At 39.3% G+C, this 22,001-nt stretch overlaps 1 protein-coding gene across 1 annotated transcript in view; it reads right to left on the reverse strand.

Moving 5' to 3' along the window:
• Positions 1–226: 226 nt before the first annotated feature.
• dnajc8 (DnaJ (Hsp40) homolog, subfamily C, member 8) overlaps positions 227–22,001 on the reverse strand; it is a 34,547-nt gene continuing 12,772 nt past the window's right edge. Inside the window, exons 5-9 of the mRNA XM_048558013.1 lie at positions 17,412–17,506; positions 13,461–13,532; positions 5,429–5,520; positions 4,146–4,221; positions 227–1,357 (exon numbers count right to left, since the gene is read on the reverse strand). Coding sequence (XP_048413970.1) covers positions 1,238–1,357; positions 4,146–4,221; positions 5,429–5,520; positions 13,461–13,532; positions 17,412–17,506 — 455 coding nt within the window. The 3' untranslated portion in view covers positions 227–1,237. The remainder of the gene's footprint in view (positions 1,358–4,145; positions 4,222–5,428; positions 5,521–13,460; positions 13,533–17,411; positions 17,507–22,001) is intronic.

Here is a 22,001-nt window from a genome sequence, read left to right on the forward strand (position 1 = left end):
TTTCCACTAAAGATTAAATTTGAGATAAAGTCCTTGATCTGAAGTGAACATATACATAACAGCATGGTAAAGGAAGACTTAGATTGCTCATGATAAGAGAACAGTAATATGTAACTAGACAGCATTGTAACATCCAAGGGACTTCATAAAAGAAAGCACCAAACCAACAACGAACCCTCCCAGTTTCTAGACATTACAAAATAACAAAGCACAAATCGACATGGCCTGAACTTATCAGTTTTTATTCAAGATTTTTTACAATTTTTTGAAAATTAAAATGTCAAGTAGGGTACCAAAACAGTTAGTGGGCAAGCAAACAGGAGACAAACGAGGAGTTCTGATAAAAAGTGATTAGCTTGAGACAATTACTCGGTTGCTGTTTCCACAAATGCAGCCATACCTGTTAAGCATTTGCAGCAGTCTCCACCTTGTTCATTGGAGAGAATTGGAAGTGACTGTATGACAATCCAGAAAGAATCTAACCTCGTTTTACACTGAATTATCTGCATTGACCCGAGCACACCCAGAACCAATATTCACTCAGATATGGATAGTTAGCATTTTGTGAAATTAAATGCTTTCATCTGTACAATTGTTGTCCCAACATCAACCAGTACCTCTAGTAAAATTATAACTCTGTGCATTAGTACCTCATTCTTTAAGTTAATGGATATTCCTTCCCTAGGAGTTTGAAATTTAAAGCAATTGTTATGCAACCTTAATACCTGTAACAAAAGTCAAAATTTGATAAATACTTCAAAGTATGATGCAATCTAATTATACAATATATGGCATCTATCAATTTTGAAAATAGAAAACACATACTTTGTTATTTCCAAACATTTTTAATGATTACTTTTGATGACTAAAGATAGACAAATTGTTCACAGTACAAAAAGGTTACAAAACGTTAAATTACAGGGCTTAAAAATTAAAGGTTTTCAAAAGGATACAAGGTCATTATCAACCTCTTTTATACTGTACATTTACATCATATTGGTTGAGAATCAGGAAGCAGTGAAGCCCTGCTACATAGATCATCGGGGTGAAAATAAAAAACAGTACTAACTACCGCAACACTTACCATCAGTAGAATGGACAGGGGGGAAAAAAAACATTTCTGCCAATAAACTGCAAACACTACTCCTAAGAGAAGAACATGGTCTGGAGTAAACATTGCTATAGTTTGTGTTTATCATTTCCTATTATATTTTCCTAAACTATTTTCAGATGGCTCTTATCGCTGCTCCATCTTAACCTTTGGTGGTTTGAGAAAACTCCTCTGTTTCTTCTCTTTCTTCCCTTTTTTATTGGCTTGGAAGTTTCTCCAGCTATCAACACGGCCATCACGGCTTTCCTGTGGTAACCATTACATACAGCAGTTAATACTTAAAAATCAAAAGTGTACGACAAGTCTTCCGAACATGTTATTTTCTAGTAAATGAACTATCTTTGTCTCAGTGTACTAAAATGGGTTGCCAATGTAGAATTAAAGCAGTTACAATTCAAAATTGCCATGTAGACGACTGACAATGGAGAAAAATGACAAGCCAAGGAAAAAAATCAGTTATTAAGGTCTGCTCTCTGTAGTTGAGATGTTGTGGTAGGTCTGGACACTGTATACAATCTCTGCAATACACAGCACTGGGAGTACTTAGCAAGGATAAAATTCAACCCATGTTTTCCTGATGTAGAAACAAGACTGTTGCCCAATTATTTTCTGGGACCAAGATGTGAGCTTCTAGCACACATTGCGTCAATCATGAAACTTCAATCAGCTGTTTTAGCTTTATCTGTAATCACCATAGAGATAGTTTGCAAAGCTTCTGTTTTTTTACTCACATTAGAACACTGTTTTTAGCACCTTATTGGTCTTAATGTTGATTTGCTGCAGACACAGTGACAGAGTGCCAACAGACAAAAAGAATGTGTGGAACAATGCCTAGCCAGTAAATTGTACAGCAGTGAATACCCAATGTTTAAAGTGTTTGTGACAGGAAGGAATCCCTGGAAGAAAGGAGCTGAAGTGCTCAAACCTTCCCGGTCTCAGTGTCAATTGCAGGTCTCCCACCAATCGGGAATTATCCATTGCTGTGGACTCCTGCTGGAGGTGTTTCCTCCTACCCACTGAACAGACCATCAAGTTGGCTGGTTGCTCGGCTAAAAACAGGAGGCCAGGACAGTAATGAGATTTTGCCATTGGGTACAGCAGGAGCTTACTGGATTCTTCTTCTGCCCCTCACCCATCCTCCCCATTAATTTTGGGGCTCATCATCTCTAAAGCTCTTCTATCCCTGGCTGGGAAAAACAACAAGAATCTGATCACAGTGAGATCTGAAGCCTGCAATGTATTACATCATCGCAATCCTCATATCACAATATGCTGTGGAGGAGTGCATTTAAGCAAAAAGTAGAAAAACAAACCAAATGTTGCCAACAAGTGAGAATAAGTGCTGTAGAAAAATAATTCATGAAGTTAACATAGTTCTTGTAAAAGACCCCAATTTATTACTTCAAACTGTTCTGGCACACTGTGCCAAACTAAAATCCCCAGCACTTGAAATCTCAATCTGTACACGTCTGGAGATGTAACTCAAGTTCACAATGACCAAACAGAGTAATCATGCTTGGATCTTTTCCGTATTTCAAACAAATGCCATATTAAAATATCAAACACCCAACATTAACATCTACAGAATTTCTTGAACTAAACAAATTCTGTATGGCATCAAAGGAGGAAGTATTCAAAGGGTGGGAACATAGTAGTGATTAAATTCTGATAAGGTTGGTTTTAAGGAAGGGTTGAAAAGTAGAAGAATTTCGGAAGGTAGTTTCAGATTGTTTGATCTAGTTGGCTGAAGACACAGCTGCCAATGTCAGTCTGTGAAAGCAGAGCTATTCAAGATACCAGAGCTGGTGTAACAAAAATAAAATTCAAGGTGGGGATCACCGGGCCAGAGAATGATACAGAAATATGAAGAAGTGAGGTCACGGACGGTTTGAAATACAAGTTTTGGAATTTTAAACTTGGGCCAGAGTGAGTGTAATTCATTCATTAATGCAAATCTGAATCAGAAAATCTAACAACAAAATGCCAATAGAATGAAACCACGATTTTTCAGATTCATTTTCCACTGTTAGAGAAGTTGTTTGAAGTAATTAAGACTGCCCATGTCATTAAAAGGGAGCTCATTCTGCAATGAACAAACACTACCTTTCCGGTGAGTTTACCTCAAAACAGTAAATCTATTTGAACAGCAATACAGACAGAAAAACGCTGTTTGCAGGAGAGTGCAAGGTGCCTTTGACAGCAACATTTGAACTTCCATGTTTAACTGCCTCCATAAGTTTGTGATGGCCTAATGGCATTGTAACTAGACTATTAATTCAGAGAACCAGCTAATGTCCTGGACAACTGGATTCAAATCCCGCCACAGCAGATGGTGAAATTTGAATCCGATAAAAATCTGGAATTAACAGTCTAATGGTGATCCGTTGTTTAATGTTCATTAATGTCCTTTAGGGAAGTAAACAGCCATCCTTACCCAGTCTGACCTACATGTGAATCCAGGCCCACAGGGGATGTGGTGCACACTTAAGCCCCCTGGGCAATTAGGGACAAGCAATAAAACATGGTCCAGCCAGCGACACCCTCATCCCGTGAAAGAATAGTTTAAAACAAATTGCGGTGAGATTTCCATACAGACAATAGTGAGCGCAGTTAGCTTCATTGTTAATCCTACTACAATATCTGATCAAATAAAGCATATTTCTGTATTTAGGTTTGCTGAGCACATAATAGTTGTGCCACACCAAGAAAAACTCATCAAAATATGGCACATGGAATTGGAGTGTATAATCTATAGTGCTCCTTAATAAGAATCCAGAGTTCTTATAATATTAGTCACTAAATTACAATTTAAAACAGATTATTTTTATCACTGTTTCAAGATGGGCTATCAAACTGACTATTATGCATCACTCACTGTACATCTTGCTGTCAAGTTAGTTATTAAAATAAGTTGGCTTTTCAGAAAGAAACCATTTTCAACAGGACTGCAGAATCATAACCTCCACTCATTGCTGCACAAGCCATTCAAAGCATGACAAGAATTAGAAAATTGGCAAGTTAGAATTTGACAAACCTCAAAATTTTTCTGCCACTCTTTATCACGTTTTGCTTTCTCTTCCTGCTCAATTTCCTCTTCTCTTTGCCGTTTCCTGTATTTAGAAGTATGGGCAGCATGAGAAAACTTGTTCATAGATGAGCACTCTGCTGCTGAGATTTCTCTTTAAGGTGTTTCTATTTGCCGCGATAGCAGGTATTTACAATTCCCAGCAAAACGAGGGGAGTTAAAGCTTGCACAGCCTGCTTTATGATAACACTCCTATCAATTTCCTACAATGTTTCCTTGCTTTTCTACCCAGGGAATAAAGAGCTGGGAGACCCATAAAACCAATTTCTCTTGACTGTACCATTACTTACTGCTGGTAAACAAGCATGTGTGACCATTGGAGTGGGCTTCGTTATGATCTTGCCCCATACTCCATTCCTAAAGCCATCAGTCTGGTGCAAAATACATTCACCAACACATAGAACCATACTCAAAGATTGAAATTCAGGTGCAGTACTGGGAGTAAGCTAGAACCCATTTAATCTCATCCCAGTATGAATCAGAGTCCTAGAGAATAAAGTGTGAGATGGTAGGGGATAGAAGAGGAGGAGAGGGCTGTGGAAAAGTTATAAATCAGTAAGTGGAAAGGTTTCTCCTCCAACCCAGGGAAAATGTATATCACATCACAAGATATACTAAATACACTTCAAGGCACTTCACAACAAAGTTAACAAAAAAAGTTACGTGGGATAAGGGCAGATGTCCGAAAGCCTGATCAAAGTCTTTCAGAAAATATTACCTCCCTGCCAATCTTGCCTTTTAAAATGAGGAAATCTCTGAGTTTTAGGGCCCAAGAAGCTAGGGTCTAGCCAATGTTTGAGTGATGAAAACAGGGGATGACTAAGACGTTAGAATGAAAAAAAAAATCAGGGTATCATAGAAGGTTCTACAGAGGTTAGAAAATATAGCATGTGCAAGAACAAGGAAGTGAGAGTAACAGGGAGGGGTGAGGTCACAAAGGGATTTGAAATAAGGACCTTTTTTAGTTGGAGAAATATACTGTTGGACCAGGATCCAATATAAATCACCAAGTACAGCGGTGTTGACTTGAAAGGATTTAGCACAACGTTTTCAAATACTGGATAATTTAAGTTCCTTACAGTTAAGAGTAGGATACATTTCACAGCTTTGTTTCCTCATCCAAAATCGTAAGTTTCTAATGACCAACCCTTTATAAATGGCTATTTTTAAATGTGGGTGCTGGAAACAAATGAAGAATATTCAGTAACATAGATTTTAAGATAATTACATACCTTTCATGCATGTCCTTGGCTTCACGTTCCTTCCTTTTAATTTCTAATTCAGCAAACAGCTTCATAGTTTGTTTGTGCACTGATTGCTTAAACTAGCAAAGTTGAGGGAAAAATTGAGTCTGACACAATTCAGGACATAATGAATAACTGCTCAATCAATACAATTACAATAACTTAAATAGCAAGATCCTGTAACTGACTTGAATCCCATGATTGAGAATTTCAGTTAGAGAGGAAATGCTCAGAAAAGAAAATCCAAAATACTTCATTTCTTGCAAAGATGAATCAAAATACTGAACGCTATAATGTTAATATTTGAAGATGAAAAATTCAGGGATTTATTTATACATTATCAAAGAGTCTCTGAAGGTAAGCAGGGAAGGGTCCACAAGGACATCAAAACTCTACTTGCCCCTTATATGACTTCAGCTTCCATTCACCTTATTTTTATTATTTCTACTGCAGTACACTAAGAACTAATAAAGCAGTCAATACTATTTTTCTGAAATTAGGATGCATCTTCTGGAGAATACTTTGCAATGATTTTAACAATTATGCACCAAGATTTATGAACCATTGTTTCTGACACTTAATTTTGCCTCCTCCAATCAGAAATGTTTGATGTAATATTTCCAACTAATACTGCAAATGTCAACAGATCTATAAATACAGTTTACCAAACAGACAGGCTGTGTTGTTCCGGTACAGACCAAAAAATGTGAAACCACCCAGTTTTCAATGTATCACAAGGACAATATCGGATAAAAGTTACACATGGCTTATAAGACACTATCCACCAACATATAGCTCCTTGTGCTATATTCAAACTGGCAAGAGCCTGGTCTAACTTGCCATCAGCTGAAACTGGTACTAGTACATTGTATTGTACATTGAGGGAGAATGCTTTATTCTACATGAATATTAATTTCTTACACAAACAATCAGGATACAAAGATATTACTTTAAATTAGAGTTAACTGAAAATGTAAGGGTGTGTCTCCCAAACACTTTTGTTAAATGAGACCCCATTCCTCCCATCTCAAAAATATGGTCACAGTCCTAAGGAACCCTAAAAGCTGATGTTTTTGTGAACACCTTATCCACAACATACCGTCTTAATTTTCAAATATCTAAAATTGTTGGGATATGACAAATCACACTTAAGTAAATCAAGTATGAAATAGCAGCATAGAAAGCAGAATTCTCAGGACACGGTATGTCTATTACACATTTATGGATATATCATGAGCTGCACACCCTAATATGGAAATTTCGATTTTGTAGATGTGCAAAATACATAGCAGGGGCAGATTTAATCTGTTAAAGATTAAAGAAGAAAGTAAAAGGAAAAGCAAACTCAAGACCAATTACAACTCATCTGACAAAACACCCTCAAACACAAACATGGATCACAAATGAAAGGAATACATACAACGAGGAAACCAATTAATAACAACCCCGGACAGAGGGACTAATGGGTGAACACAGCACACACTGGATTTCTTATACAAATCCTTTACGTGGCAGGGGCCACTGCATCCAACACAAAAAATAATTTCTTTGAATCACTTTACTTTTAGCAAGGGTCATTTTCATCCTTTCAGGCAGCATTCGTTTTCATAACTTTGTGGGGATTTTTTGTTACTGAAACATACATCCTGAATCTGAGCAAGCAGTAAGAAGCGAGTGTGTGCAGATAGAGTAGAGATAGAGGTAACAGGCACTTACAAAGTGCAAGACATAACTGATGAAAGCTCAATGCAACATCATGAACAGCAACACTGGAGTTACTGGCTTGATACTTCAGCAAAACTAAAAGACATAGAAGCCATAGAATATACTCTTTAAAAAGCACCAAATTAAAGTCGTAGGACAGGCAAGTCTTAGTTGCTTTCAGCATGACACAGATTTGAAAATCCCTCACAGCTAAAATTAAATGCGCTCAGCTCTCACTTCTCTGAATGAATAACTTATCTTGTTGAGTTACTTATATTTACGAGCTGTAAAACTACATTAAGGCCAGCAATTACGCAAGATTTGCTAAAAGGTGGAAAAATGCATCTTTTGGGCTCATCTCAAGATAATAAATTGTGAAAATTAAAGGGCACAGACACTGGTAAAACATGAGATAACAAGGTGTAGAGCTGAATGAACACAGCAGGCCAAGCAGTATCAGAGGAGCAGGAAGGCTGAAACATCAGCCTTCCTGCTCCTCTGATGCTGCTTGCCCTGCTGTGTTCATCCAGCTCTACACTTTGTTATCTCAGATTCTCCAGCATCTGCAGTTCCTACTATCTCTGATAAAACATGTATGGGATTCTGTTGTAAACATTCACACATGTGGTTGAGTCTCTTGCAATCATCTTTACAAACAATGAATGCCGTTCAGAATTTTCCTCTTAATTCCACGTCTGACTGGTTCAATACAATGAGAATTTTTAAACTGAAAGGTTTGTGTGGTTAGGAACAGGGATGGTATTGGGTTTAGGTGTGTTTCTCAAAGTATTTCAATCATGCTTGCAATGACAGACGAGAGAAACATACTTCTAGGAATAAAAAGAGGTCAGTCACACTGTTAGGAGTATATTATGGGTCCCCAACAGTCAGCAGACAATTGAGGAGCAGATGTGTAGTCAATTCACGAAAGTGTGTAAAAGTAATAATAGGGCACTTCTGCTTGGGAATTACAAGAACTCTAATATTAGTTAGGATAATTGGTATAAAGGTTTAATAGGGACAGATTTCTTAAAATGTATACAAGAGAGTTTTTATGTCAACAAGCAGATAGCCCAACAAGGGACAGTGCAGGTCTTGACCTAATTCTGGGGAATGAAGCTGGACAGGTTTTCCAGTGCGAGCGATACAAAAACACATGTTTTAAGTTTGTTATGGAAAAAGAGAAAGATCTAAAAACAAACTTCTGGAGTGGGGTAAAACAGGATCTGGCCAAAATAGACTGGGACCTGCTACTTGAGAGTAACTTTTCAGCAGAATATTTGGAAGCACTGAGAAAGCTACTGGAGAAGTTCAGGCCGAATATGCTCCACTTAGGGTGAAATACAGGAGCAACAAGTCTAGAGAACCATGGATGTACAGGAACATTCAGGGCAAAGGAAAACAGGAATAGTGAGTGAAATAGAGGCCCTATGGGAGTGTAGGAAATGCAGGGAGAATTTAACGCATTGTAAGTACAAAAAGGGGGCATGAGAAAATACTGGCAGACAAGATTAGGCAAAATCCCACGATAGCCTCTAAGTCCGTAAAGGGGAAGAGAATAACTGGGGAAAGATTAGGGCTTATCCAAGGAAGCAAACTGTGCATGAAGCAAGAGGATACTTGTAGTGTATTAGAGTACTTCACATCTGTCCTTACTTGGAAGGGGGATGTAATTACAAAATTCAAGAACATGGACTGCAAAGTTCTTCAGTAGACTGATATAAGAAGTAAGGTGGTATTGGAGGATTTGCTGGATTTAAAAGTGGACACATCTCCAGGTCCAAACAAGTTGTATCCCAGACTGCTGTGGTAGACAAAGGATGAACTCACAGGGGTCCTAACCCAAATTGTTAAGTAGCCTCTGGTCACAGGAGAGGTGCGAGAGGACTGGAGAACAACTAATATGGTTCCACTTTACAGGAAGGGTGGTAGAGATCGACCAGGGAACTACAGACCAGGCAGTCTAACATCAGTGGTAGGGAAGCTAATAAACAAAATAATGAAAGAGAAATGAATCTCCATTTACAGTTAAGGCTTGTTTAGGGGATAGTCAGCATGGCTTTATCAGAGGGAAATCATGCCCAACAAATCAGGTAGAATTTTGAGAGAAAGTGACCAAAGTGTTTGGATGTGGGTAGGGCAGTTGATGTACTTTTTATGGATTTCAGCAAGGCCTCTGACAAGGTCCCACATGGAAAACTGATAACGAAGGTAAAAGCTCATGGGATCCAGAGTAACTTGGCAAGATCCAAAATTGGCTTAATCGTAAAAGATGGAGAGTGATGACTGAAGTTTGTCTGTGCTTCTGGAGCCCAATGTGCAGTGGCATACCACAGGGATCAGTGCCGGGTCCCTTATTGTGTGAGATATGCATAAATGTGCAGATGAGAATGTGGGAGGGATAATATCTAAGTTTGTGAATGTCACAAAGATTGGCAGCATGGTTGAATAGCAAACAGCTGTTCCCTTTAGATGAAAGCAAGGTGGCATAATTTTAAAGTTAACAGCAAGAAGTTTAGAGGGGACTGGAGGAAAAACATTTCATCCAGGTGGTGGTGGGGAGGGATCTGTAAATGCTGTAAGTGAGAAGTATTTGTCACAGGTATAATACCTTCCAGGAATGAACATAAGCTTCAACAATTGCACTCCTATCCTAGTTTAAAAAAGTTAATTCAGAGAGAAAAAAAGTGCTCAAGATATTGAGGAAAAGATGCAAGCAGCAGATGATGTACAAGTTAATGAAAAAGCAGCAATATCAAAACACTTGGAACCTGTTCAGTTGAAAAAGCTCTAACATCACACAAATACTTCACAATCAGCTATAGATTTAAAATTTGCCTTTATGATTGGCAAAGTAGAAGACTAATAAACTTCGCGTAGAGTTATCATAGAGATTAATAAGCTAACTGCTATCCAGTTTCATATTTTGATATCTTTGATCAAAATCTGTACAATAAATGGCATTCAACACTACAGCTGGGCTGTCGAGAACACTGTTTCCTGAAGTAAGAGTAATGGGAAGTTAACAAACAGCTATTTTCTGCACTTCCTGGCTCTTGGTTTACAGAAATGGCAGAAGTTTGTTTGTCCCACTTCCCCAATAAACTCTGTTGAAAAACAGGGAAAAGAGCTAAAAGCAAAAAGGCAAACAAAAAAGCACCTTAGAAACACTACTTTTGCCCCTTTCTTATATCCATAATTGCTCACATGTACAGTATGGTACTAAGTAACACTGGGTGCTTTGCGTATCAGCATAAAAAACACTTGCTCATGACGTGCTCGAATGACTTCAAGTTATTTCAAGTCATTTTGACTGAGACTTAACTCTAATTCAAGCCCCAGAAAGAAAGTTGACCATCATTACACACACCTGCTAAGTGCTGAATGTCATTAACAAGGTAACTGAATACTATTATTATTAATTTCTACCAGGCTTGTTGAGAGGAAGATAAAATTGAAAGCATGAGAAAATAATTGCACAGCAAGAGTTAAAATAACTTGAGTTGTCAAATTGTTGTGTTGACATATTGACATTGCTAAAGCCAACCATTCTAACTGCAGTCGCGATCTGGAATAAAGTAAAATCAGCAAAAAACTTGACATGGAGCCAGAAAATATTTAATATTAATTTAGCAATCCATATTAATGAATGTACGGAATATAAGACCATCCACTTTGGTGGGAGGAATATAGGAGCATTTTTTTTAAAATGGTGAGAATGATGACAATAGGACCCAGGTAATCTTGTTCATCAGTACGAGAGCTGGTATGTCCGCGCCACAAGTGATTCAGAAGGCGAGTGAATTTTTAGTCTTATCACAGGAGGATGGAGAACAAGAGAAATAAATCTTGTTTTAATTGTGCAGAAAACTAGTGAGTTGGTACCTAAGTATAGATTGTTATTTCCTTTAAACAAAGGATATACTTGCATAGGTAACGTGCAGCAGATTCACCAAACTAATTCCTGGAAATGTGGTACTGTCCTACAATAAAAAACTGAGAAGTCTTCACTTCCATTTGTTGGGATTTAGATTATTGTTAGGCCAGCTCAAAGAAACTGATAAAATTCTTAAAGGGAGAACACAGTAGATAGAGAGAGGAGGAATCCCTGACTGCAGAGTCTAAAACCAAAAAAAAAACTTCAGAAAAGGCAAATCATTCAGGATAAAGATGACGGAGAACATCCTCACTCAGAGAATGGTGAATCTTCAAAATTCTCTAATCCAGGTTTCAAGAGATAATAATGAGCCTGCGTGAAATAAGAGCACTTGTGTTAGGATTCACATGATGGAAACTAATTGAAGCTTTTTCTGGAAAAACTCAGACGTTAAGTTTAAGACAGCAATTGATAGCTTTCTGATTACTAATGACATCGGGGATAGCACAGGAAAACAGCATTGAGGTAGACGATCAGCTATTATCTAGAACAGCAGAGCAGGTTCAATGAGCTTAATGGTGTATTCCTGCTCCTACGTTGCTTATAGAGAAAATTTACAGATGAAGATTTGACCTTAACAGAAAAATTGCCCACAAATAATAATAAAAATTAGGGAAGTAAGAGAAGTGTGCAAATCACACTTCTTAAGTATCACAAGTTAAATCATATCTCATACTCCACTGTTTCACTATTACCAAGAAATAATTACACATCACAAAGTGAAAACTGGTCATTTGGCCCAAGTAAATTGTATTGGTGTTTACCCACCATGCAAACTAATAGACCTCCAGCCAATTTTCTTTCATCCATGATTACAATTTAATGTTGAACATTGACAATTTCCATCTCAAAAACACTGGCCATAAAGTGAATTCCACAGTTACACAACTGTGTGTAAATTTCAATTCTTTTTTTTACAATTTGTATCTGACTCAGTGTTCTAGATACAAAATCAGAAATTGCTAGAAAAGGTCAGCGGGTCGGGCAGCATCTGTGGTGAGAAATCAGAGTTAACACTTTTGGTTCAGGGATCCTTCCTCTGGCCTGCTCAGATTTTCTGGCAATTTCTGATTTTGTTTCTGATTCTCAGAAGCCGCAGTTCTTGTTATTTGTTCTAGATCCCTCACCTACAGAAAGCAATCTGCTTCACCTTATTCTTTGGTAATACTAAACATTAATGTCACATTACTCCATCATCTATGTTATTCTGATGGAAGGAGGATATAAGTATTTCCATATCTGTACGTACCTTACGAAAAGCTTCAATTACTTCCAACCACGTGAATCCTAACACCAAGTGTTTCATTTCAGCTCTTATTTTACACAAGCTCATTATTATCTCTTGATTTTTACGTTCACTATTTCTGCTGAAACCTCAAATTCTATTCCCAAGCAGTCAGCTAATACAATAAAGAGAGACCCATGATTCCTCAGATAACAAAGTGTGGATCTGGATGAACACAGCAGGCCGAGCAGCATCTTAGGAGCACAAAGGCTGACATTTCACGCCTGGACCCTTCATCAGAAAAGGCTTTTCTGATGAAGGGTCTAGGCCCGAAATGTCAACTTTTGTGCTCCTAAGATGCTGCTTGGTCTGCTGTGTTCATCCAGCTCCAAACTTTGTTCTCTCGGATTCTCCAGCATCCGCAGTTCCCATTATCCCATGATTCCTCACAGTGGGTTCCCAATCCGACTGGATAGGTTTAAAGAGCCTACTGTTGACTGCTCTAGTAAAATGGCTGTTTAAGGCATGGCGTGTTGAAATTCTGCTGCCAGTTGGTCATTTATTTGCCTTTGCATATAAAGATTTGCTTTTCATATTTTGATAATAACTCCTTCATGTAACTTTAAATAAAACATGTCTGGAACTACTGCTTGTGTATAATGTTTACGCTTATTTTATACTGTTTTTATATAGATGGAGAAAAACCTTTCAAAACTTTATACATTTAGCAAAATTGCACATAGTTTGCTGATTTTATGTCTAACATATTAAAGTCCTAAAACTCATTTCAGAAAAAAATCTAAAAACAAACCATTTCACTAAAAATACATACTTGATGTTTTCACAAATGGGACTACAAAAACAGCTGTAGAAAGAAATTTGGACTACCATTTAACTGCCTGCTTGAATGATAAATTGTTAGAAATAAATGCTTGCAACAGTGTGCTGCTCACTTTGGCTGGCTCTCAAGAAGCCCATTACAGAGCAACTATTGCAATATGAGCTGCCAAGATATTCAATCTTTTTTAGTGCCTAATTTTATTCCTTAAACACTATCAACATTTGAAGTATTCTCCCCAGTTGAAATGCAAGACATGCACTCTATGAGGTTCATCTCGAGAATTGTTACCAGCACCATAACTTATTTCACTTACAACTTCAGGGTCATCCTCTTCCAAAACACAAGGCTTTCCTTCCTTCTTTAATGCCTTTCTTTTTTCTTTCATCTAAAAAACCAAAAAGAAATTTGTAGTCACTAAAGACTCAAAATGTTTTAGATAACAATGTAAATGACAGACTTATGGATTATATATTTTATATTTCCAGGGAGTTAAACACATAGCACCACATGATAAAATATTTTTGGGAACAATTTACTTCAATATTTTGTCTGTAATGCGTTATCAGAACTGGACTAAAGTAACAAGAGAGTCATCAATTATCAGCGACTTCACCAGAATAAGTCAGCCTTCCTGCTCCTCTGATGCTGCTTGGCCTGCTGTCTTCATCCAGCTCTACACCTTGTTATCTCGAATAAAAAGACATCCAGGATTAATTGTACCAACTGCTATCCAGTTATATTTGCTGGGAGGTGCTGCACACAGCCAATGTTCACTCCGGTGGAAAAAGCGTAATACGCAAGGACAAACAACTTGACCACGAGGTCCCCTTCACAAGTCCATCCCTCACCAGGATGGTCTCAAGGCTCTCTGCTTCTTTCTGGAGCAAAGGCCTGAACTATCACCACCTACAACCACCATCCTCCGCTTAGCTTAGCTCGTCTTCACCTTGAGCAACTTCTCTTGATTCCTCTCATTTTCTTCAGGTCAGAGGGCTGGCCATGGGTAAGCATATGGACCCCAGTTAGGCCTGCCTCATTGTGGGATATGTGGATCATTCCTTACTCCAGTCCTATTCTGGCTCTCAACCACAACTCTTTCTTTGATATATCGACCATAGCATCGGTGCTGCTTCCCTCCTTCATCCAGAATTGGAAAAGTTCATGGATTTTGTTTCCAATTTCCACCCCGCCCTCACTTTCACCTGGTCTATCTCTGACTCAGCTTTTCGAGCAATTTCTGTTTTTAATTCTTGACCAACTGCTATGTAATATATAGGCAGGAAAGCTACACAATTACAGTATTTGTTTGGCCCATTATGGATGCCATTTAAAGAAACTTATGACACAAGCAGTCTGGGTTTATGCACTACAACACTGTAAAATGTGCCACAACTATTTACATCAACAAAAGGGCTGGGACACATGGAAAAAAACAATGGATATCGCAGGAGAACTTAAGTATATTGTGATGAAGTTTTTTATCTTACTGTCATCAGGACATTTCTCAAGAATACCATTGAAGGGAAAGCAAACATTTGTACTTCCTGAGTTCAAGCATCAATTGGTTGATAAGCGGATTCTGGTTAGAAGAGGTGTTGCCATGGAGAGTGTACCCATTAATGATATTTGACAGTTAACTGTCAGCCTTTGTTTAAAATTTAAGCGAAGTAGTTTGACTGATTTCTCAGGGCAATGCCTTGACCAATGAACCAGTGAGTGACTGTCACCTATCTTAGGTTGATATGGGCACAATACATGTACATGTTCTATGTGCGAAGAGCACATGCTTCCTGTATGTTAATATATTTCGCTTGCAGTACACACGAGTATTTCTCGTCAACAGCCTAACGGATAACCCTAAATCAGTTGTCAGTATGATTCTTCACATTGTCGGAATTGTCCAACAAATGGTGCCCAGTTGTAGGTTTGCAGCATGGCACATTTGCACATAATGAAAGCTACGTAAATCAGTACACAGGAACAATAGAAAAATCATGGCTACAAGTGTGCTTATTTCAACTCTATGTAGGTGACAGCCACAAACTGGTTCCTTTCTTGAGATGTATCTTGACCAGAGTTTATCCACCTGGTTTAAAATAACACAGAAATCAAAGCTTTATGAACATATTTCTGTCGGACTAAACTGACGAATAATTAATCGTAACTAGACCCAATGCTGCCTGCATGTCAGGTTTAAGGAAAACTTGCCGGTTCTTGGACCACCAAACAGAACGCAACAGGTTCCAGGTTCCATCAAGGTTTGACATTTAAATGTGCCCAAAATATGGGAGGTGAATTTCAGTTCCCAGCTGGGACGTTAAATGGGCATCTCCAGCACAGCAGTTAAAAATAGAACCTAACATCCTGCTCTACATCTTTGAACAGAGTAGTGTCAAAAAGAGAGTAAAAGACTCCTCATGATTCTAGATGGTCATGTAAGAAAACAGATAAGAGGATTGTTGGGGAAGTAAAGGAAAATTGTACAAGTCAAACGGCTTCACTCAACCTCCAATTCTGATTTTCAATTTTTAACAAATGCCTGTGAATTCACAAGTAAAACAGAAAAAATGGCTCGGTTCAAAGTGACCAATTTAAAGCCACAAAATAATCCTCTGATATTTCTGACAGCACCAAGAAAAGCAATGTAACTGAAGTGCCACCAGATGTTGCCAGTTCGATTCTGTATAACCAAGTTTTGTAGATGATGCAACAGAGCTACCTAGGGGCAGAACAGAGAACTACTGACCACTACTTTAAAAAGGAAATGAACAAATGTCCTAGTTACAGACAAACAACTGCTTTCCTCTTCTTTACCTCATTTCTTGTACGCACCAATTCATGCTCCAAACCATCCCAAAGGCATCAGTTATCTTACATTAGTTAAATAGTCATCTACTCTGGGATGTGGACTGCAAATACTGGAAGGCTATTCTATCATGAAGGGCCATCACACCTCACCCTGATCCTCTCCTCTTCTGATGGTCGCATTTTCTACATAACTAACAGACAAGTTTCACCTTTCCTGAAACAATAACTTCTTTCCTTCGCATGTTATCTTTATCTCCCTGATAAGAGTTTTAAAATGGACCCAAACTCAAATAGAGAGGAGCATAATAAATACACTTCTGCAATAAAACAATGGAGCTACACCATCATTAACTACTATAGTTAAAGTTTGGGGGATCAAACAGTGCAAGATCATAAATTTGAAATTCCTCCTTTTTAGAAATTTGTAGAAGTTACATTGATAGTAAATCTTCAGGTTTAAACTGCACTCTTAATGCTAATTTAATGTTCATAGCTAATACCAGACAACACATTGAACCCACTCGTCCCCAATCATCAAATGTTTTATTCAGCTTATATTAATTTCAATTGAAACTTGAACAAAAAAGTTTAATTTTAGTAAAACTGCTTGGTTCTAACTGGTTGATAATTTCAATCTTTCTTCAAGCAAAACTTAACTTTAAATTACCAGTTGCACATTTTAAATGGACACTCTGGGTGCCAGCAACACTGGCATTTTTGGTCACTGGAATTCCAATTAAATCCGTTAAATATTCCCATAGCCCTGCAATTTTTCATGGTAATCCACCTAACCTGCACACCCCCGGATGCTACAGGACAATTTAGCATGTCCTATCCACCTAGACTGCACACCTTGTGACTGTGGGAGGAAACCAGAGCACCCAGCAGAAACATACGCAAACACAGGCAGAATGTGCAAACTCTATGCAGCCAGTCACCCAAGACTAGAGTCAAACACCAGGTCCCTAGTGCTTACAGGCAGCAGTGCTAGCCACTGACCCACCATGCACCCCACACCCCCCAAATTAGAGGAGTTAGGTTAGGTTCTTTAACAATAAAATGTTGAAGCTTCTTGTGCTACCTACAAATGAGAACAATTCAAACTCTAGAACATTTAATTTTAGATGATTTAGGATATGCTAAATGTGTTATTTAAAATTGAGGACGCACATTGGCTTTTAGTATAAATCAACAGAACATTCTAAGCTTCAAATTCATTAACAAGGAAGGCTTCATTGACACACAGACTGCAAGGCTACTAAAAACTTACTGAAAACATAATGCATTGTACATACTTGCTCATATCAACAAGTAAAATGGGAAAGAAAGGCACACACAGATCCAATTCTTCTATCTCGGTAATAGTCATAGAAATGTTTAGGAATTGTTGGCAGAGAAGTACACTAATTGAGCCACATTCATGATCATGCCCAAAATGATTAAAATGACTGCTTACATTGTGTTCTATTGTTTCCTTTGCAGCTTGTATCACATCGATAGCACGTTTCTTCTGTTCTGGTTCCAACAACATCTTGTAAGCTTTGTCAACAGCTATTGAACAGTAATAAGAGATGGAATTTAATTTTGCCGATTACCAAGATATCACTTCCTAAATCAAAGGTACTTCCAGATTGAAAACAATGTGTATCAAATCAGTTGATCGCACTTGAGGCTGTGGTTGAGATGCTTTGGCATTGTACTTTCTCTATCTCCAGATGTCCCATTGCTCATTTGGAAACCAAAGCCACACATTCACCCATGCAGTTACTTGTATTTATTAACACAAATTACTGAATAGTCATCATCAAGTTTAAGGGCACACTTAACCCCACCACCCCCATCAAGCGCTAGACAATAGAAACCTACAATATAGGAGCAGGAATTGGCTATTCAAGCCTGTTCTATCATTCAATACGATCATGGCTAATCATCCAACACAGCACCCTGTTCCCACTGTCTCCACACATCCTTTGATCCCTTTAGTTCCAAAAACTATATCTACACCTTTCTTGAAAGTCTCTTTTGTTTTGGCCTCAACATTTTCCTGTGGTAGAGTGTTTCTCAGGCTCACCACTCTCAAAGAAATTCCTCACCCCTGTCCTAGAAGGGCTACTCGTTATGCTTAGATGTGAGACTTCCCAATCATTGAGAACATTCATTCAGAACTACCTCACCTAATCCTGTTAGGATTTTATGCATTTAATCCGAGAACTCCCCCCCTCATTCTTCTAAACTCTGGTAAATATAGTCAGAGCCGATATGGTCTCTTCCTGTCAGTTCCACCAACCCACAAATCAGTCTAGTATATCTTCCTTGTGTTCCCTCAGTAGCCATCCTCATATCAGGAAACCTAAACTGTACACAATACAGCCAACTGTGCTTAACCAGCATCAGAAAACACAGCAGACATCAAATCTGGAACCTTCTTGGTCTGCATAACTTACCAGTGTGCTATAAATCAAACAGGGAACTCACAGTAACCTTCTTTACTGCGTGGAGTAGTTCAAGAAAAGCGTATTTAAGAGGAATATGGAAAAAAACACAACTGACAAAATAAAGAAAGAATTTCAGCAAAGAGAGATAAGTGGAGTTTTTTTTCAAATTCATTAGTCAGATGAGAGCATCACAGGTTGGCCAGAATTACTTGCCCATCTCTTTTTGAACTACAGCAGTCAACCTACTACGGGTTGACCCACAATGGAGACTGGAAGGTAACTTCAGGATTTTGACCCAACAACAATGAACAAAGTGCAATGTATCTTCAAGTCGGGATGGTGAGTGGGTTGGAATGGGAATTGCAGGTGGTAATGTTCCCATGTATCAGCTGCCTTTGTCTTTCCAAATAAACATGGTCATGGGTTTGAAAGCTGCTGCCCGAAGATCTTTGGTGAATTTCTGCAGTGCATCTTTAAGATAGTACACACTGCTGGCACTGAGCATTGGTTGAAGAGAGAAGTGGATGCTTGTGGATGCGGTGCCAAACAGGTTGCTTTGTCCTGAATGGTGCCAAGTTTAAGTGTTGCTGAAGCTGCACCATTATGCAAGCAGGGAGTATTCCATCACACTCCTGACTTGTGCCCCATAGATGGACAGGCTTTGGGGAGTTACTTGCCACAGTATTTCCAGCCTCTGACGTGGTCTTGCAATCACTGTGTTTCTGTAGTGAATCCAGTTGAGTTTCTGGTCAATGGTAACCCTATAGATGTCGATAGCGAGGGAGTCAGTGATGGACAACATAATATCAAGGAGCGGTGATTAGACTGTTTCTTATTGGTGATGGTCATTGCCTGGCACATCTGTGGCACAAATATAACTCGCCACTTGTCAGCCCAAGCCTGGATATTGTCCAGATCTTGTTGCAATTGAACATGGACTGCTTCAATACCTGAGGAGTCATGAATGGTGCTGAACATTATCTTTGGCAGTCATCCCCACTTCTGACTTTATGGAGGGAAGGTCATTGATGAAACATTTGGACATGGTTGGGCCTAGGACACGACCCTGAAGAGCTCCTGCAAAGACACCCCGGAGCTAAGATGACTGATCTCCAACAATAACCATCACCTTATGTGCGTATGATTCTAACCAGCAGAGAGTTTGCCCCCGATACCCATTGATTCTAGTTTCTCAAGGGCTCCATGAGGCCATACTTGGGTCGAATGCAGCCTTGTCGTGAAGGGCTGTCACTCTCATCTCAACGTTGGAATTTAGTCTTTTAGTCCACGTTTGAAGTCAGGCTATAAACAAAGTTAGGAACTAAGCAGCTCTGGAGGAACCCAAATTGGGAGCCACTGAGCAGATTACTGCTCAGCAAGTGCTACTCGATAGGAATGTTGATGACACCTTTTATCACTTTACTGATGATTGAGAATAGACTATTTGAACAATAATTGGCTGGGTTGGATTTGTCCTGCTTTTTATGTGTAGGACACACTTGGGCAATTTTCCACATTGGAATCTTCCTTCCAGGTTGACATCTGTTTCAGGCATGCCTGGTGCTGCTGTTGGCATGCCATCTTCCAATCTCCACTGAACCAGGCTGACGGCCTAGCTTGACAGTAATGGTTGAATGGGGGATATAACAGGCCATAAGGTTGCAGATTGTCCTGTGGGACGCCATATGGGGTCATCCACACAGTACTTATGTCTGAAGATTGCTGCAAATGCTTCAGCCTTGTCTTTTGTGCTGTTGTGTTGGACTCTTTCATCGTGGAGGATAGAGATATTTGTGGAGTCTCCGTTGAGTTGGTTAATCGTCTACCTCTATTCATGACTGGATGTGGCAAGACTGCAGAGCTTAAATCTGATCTGGTGGTTCTGGGATCACTGTGACCGGCAGTTTTCTGCAAGGACTGGTGCTGAGCCCACTGTTGGTTATCATTTAAACAAATGATCTGGATGAGAATACAGGAGGCATGGTTACAAAGTGTGTGGATAACACCAAAATTGTTGGTATTGTGGACAGCAAAGGAGATTATCTAAGAGTGGAACAAGATCTTGGTGAACTGAGCCAATAGGTCAAGGATTCGCACATGGAGTTTAATCCAGATAAATGCAAGAAGTTCCATTTTGGCAAGGCAAACCAGGGCAAGGCTCGGCCAGTTAATAGTAGGATCCTGGAGAATGTTGCTGAATAGAGACACCCAGGAGTTCAGGTGCACAGTTCCTTGAAAACAACAACACAGGTAGACATGGTGGTGAAGGCGGCATTTAGCATGCTTGCCTGTGCCGGTCACAGCAGTGAAGTTTAGGAGTTAGGACATTATGTTGCACCTGTGCAGAACAATAGTGAGGCCTCTTCTGGAGTACTATGTGCAGTTCTGGTAACATTATTAAGCTGGAAAGTGCACAGAAAAGATTTACAAGGATGTTATCAGGACTGGAAAGTTTGAGTTATAAGGAGAGGCCAGGACTCTTCCCTGGAGCTTTGAAGATTCAGGGATAACCTTACCAGAGGATTATAGGGTCATGACAGACATAGACAAGGTGAATAGCCAAGATCTTTACTCTAGGGTAGGGGAATCCAAAACTAGAGAGCATAGATTTAAGGAGAATTAAAAGATTTAAAAAGGGACCCAAGGGGAAACTTTTTCACTCAGAGTGCTGTCTACATGAATGAACTGCCAGAGGAAGTGGTACATTTGAACGGGTACATGAACAGAAAATGTTTGGAGAGATATGGGCCAAAAGTTGACAAATGGGATACATTTAGTTTGGGAAACCTGGTCTGCATGGACGAGTTGGACTCAAGGGTCTGCTTCCATGAGGCATGACTCTAGCTGCTTATGCTGCAATGTGTGCAAATAGTCCTGTTTGGCAGCTACACCTTTACATCTCAGTTTTAGCCAAATGTTGCTCTTGGCATACACTCCTGCAATTTCCATTGAAACAGGGTTGACCCCCTGGCTTGACGATAATGGTTGAGTGGAAGAAATACTAGACCATGAGGTTGCAGGTAGTCGTGGAGCAGACTTCTGCTGTTGACGACCCCACAACACCTGATGGATGCCCAGTCTTGAGTTGCTAAATCTGTCTGGAGCCTGTCCCATTTAGGATGGCGATAGCGAGAGACAATATGGAGGGTATTCTTAATGTGAAGGCAGGACTTCAACTCCACAAGAACTGTGCGGTGGTCACTCTTACCAATGTCTTGGATAGAAGCATTTTCAGCGAGGCGATTGGTCAGGATGAGGTCATGTATGTTTTTCCCTCTAGTTTGTTCCCTCTCCACCTGCCACAGACCCAGTCTAGAAGCTATGTCCTTTAGAACCCTATCAGCTTGATCAGTAGTGTTGCTACTAAGTCATTCTTGGTGGAGGACACTGAAATCCCCTACGCAGAGTATATCTTATGCCCTTGCCATCCTCAGCGCCTCCTCCCAGTGTCATTCAATATGAAAGAGTATTCATTCATCAGCTGAGGAAAGATAGTATATGGTAACCAGAAGGAGGTTTCCTTGCCCATGTTTAAACTGAAGCCACGAGACTTCATGGGTTCCAGAGTCAATGTTGAGGACTCTCGGATCAATTCCCTCCCCACTGCTGGG

This window comes from Stegostoma tigrinum, chromosome 24 (genome assembly GCF_030684315.1).
Source record: "Stegostoma tigrinum isolate sSteTig4 chromosome 24, sSteTig4.hap1, whole genome shotgun sequence".
NCBI classification, from domain to species: domain Eukaryota; kingdom Metazoa; phylum Chordata; class Chondrichthyes; order Orectolobiformes; family Stegostomatidae; genus Stegostoma; species Stegostoma tigrinum.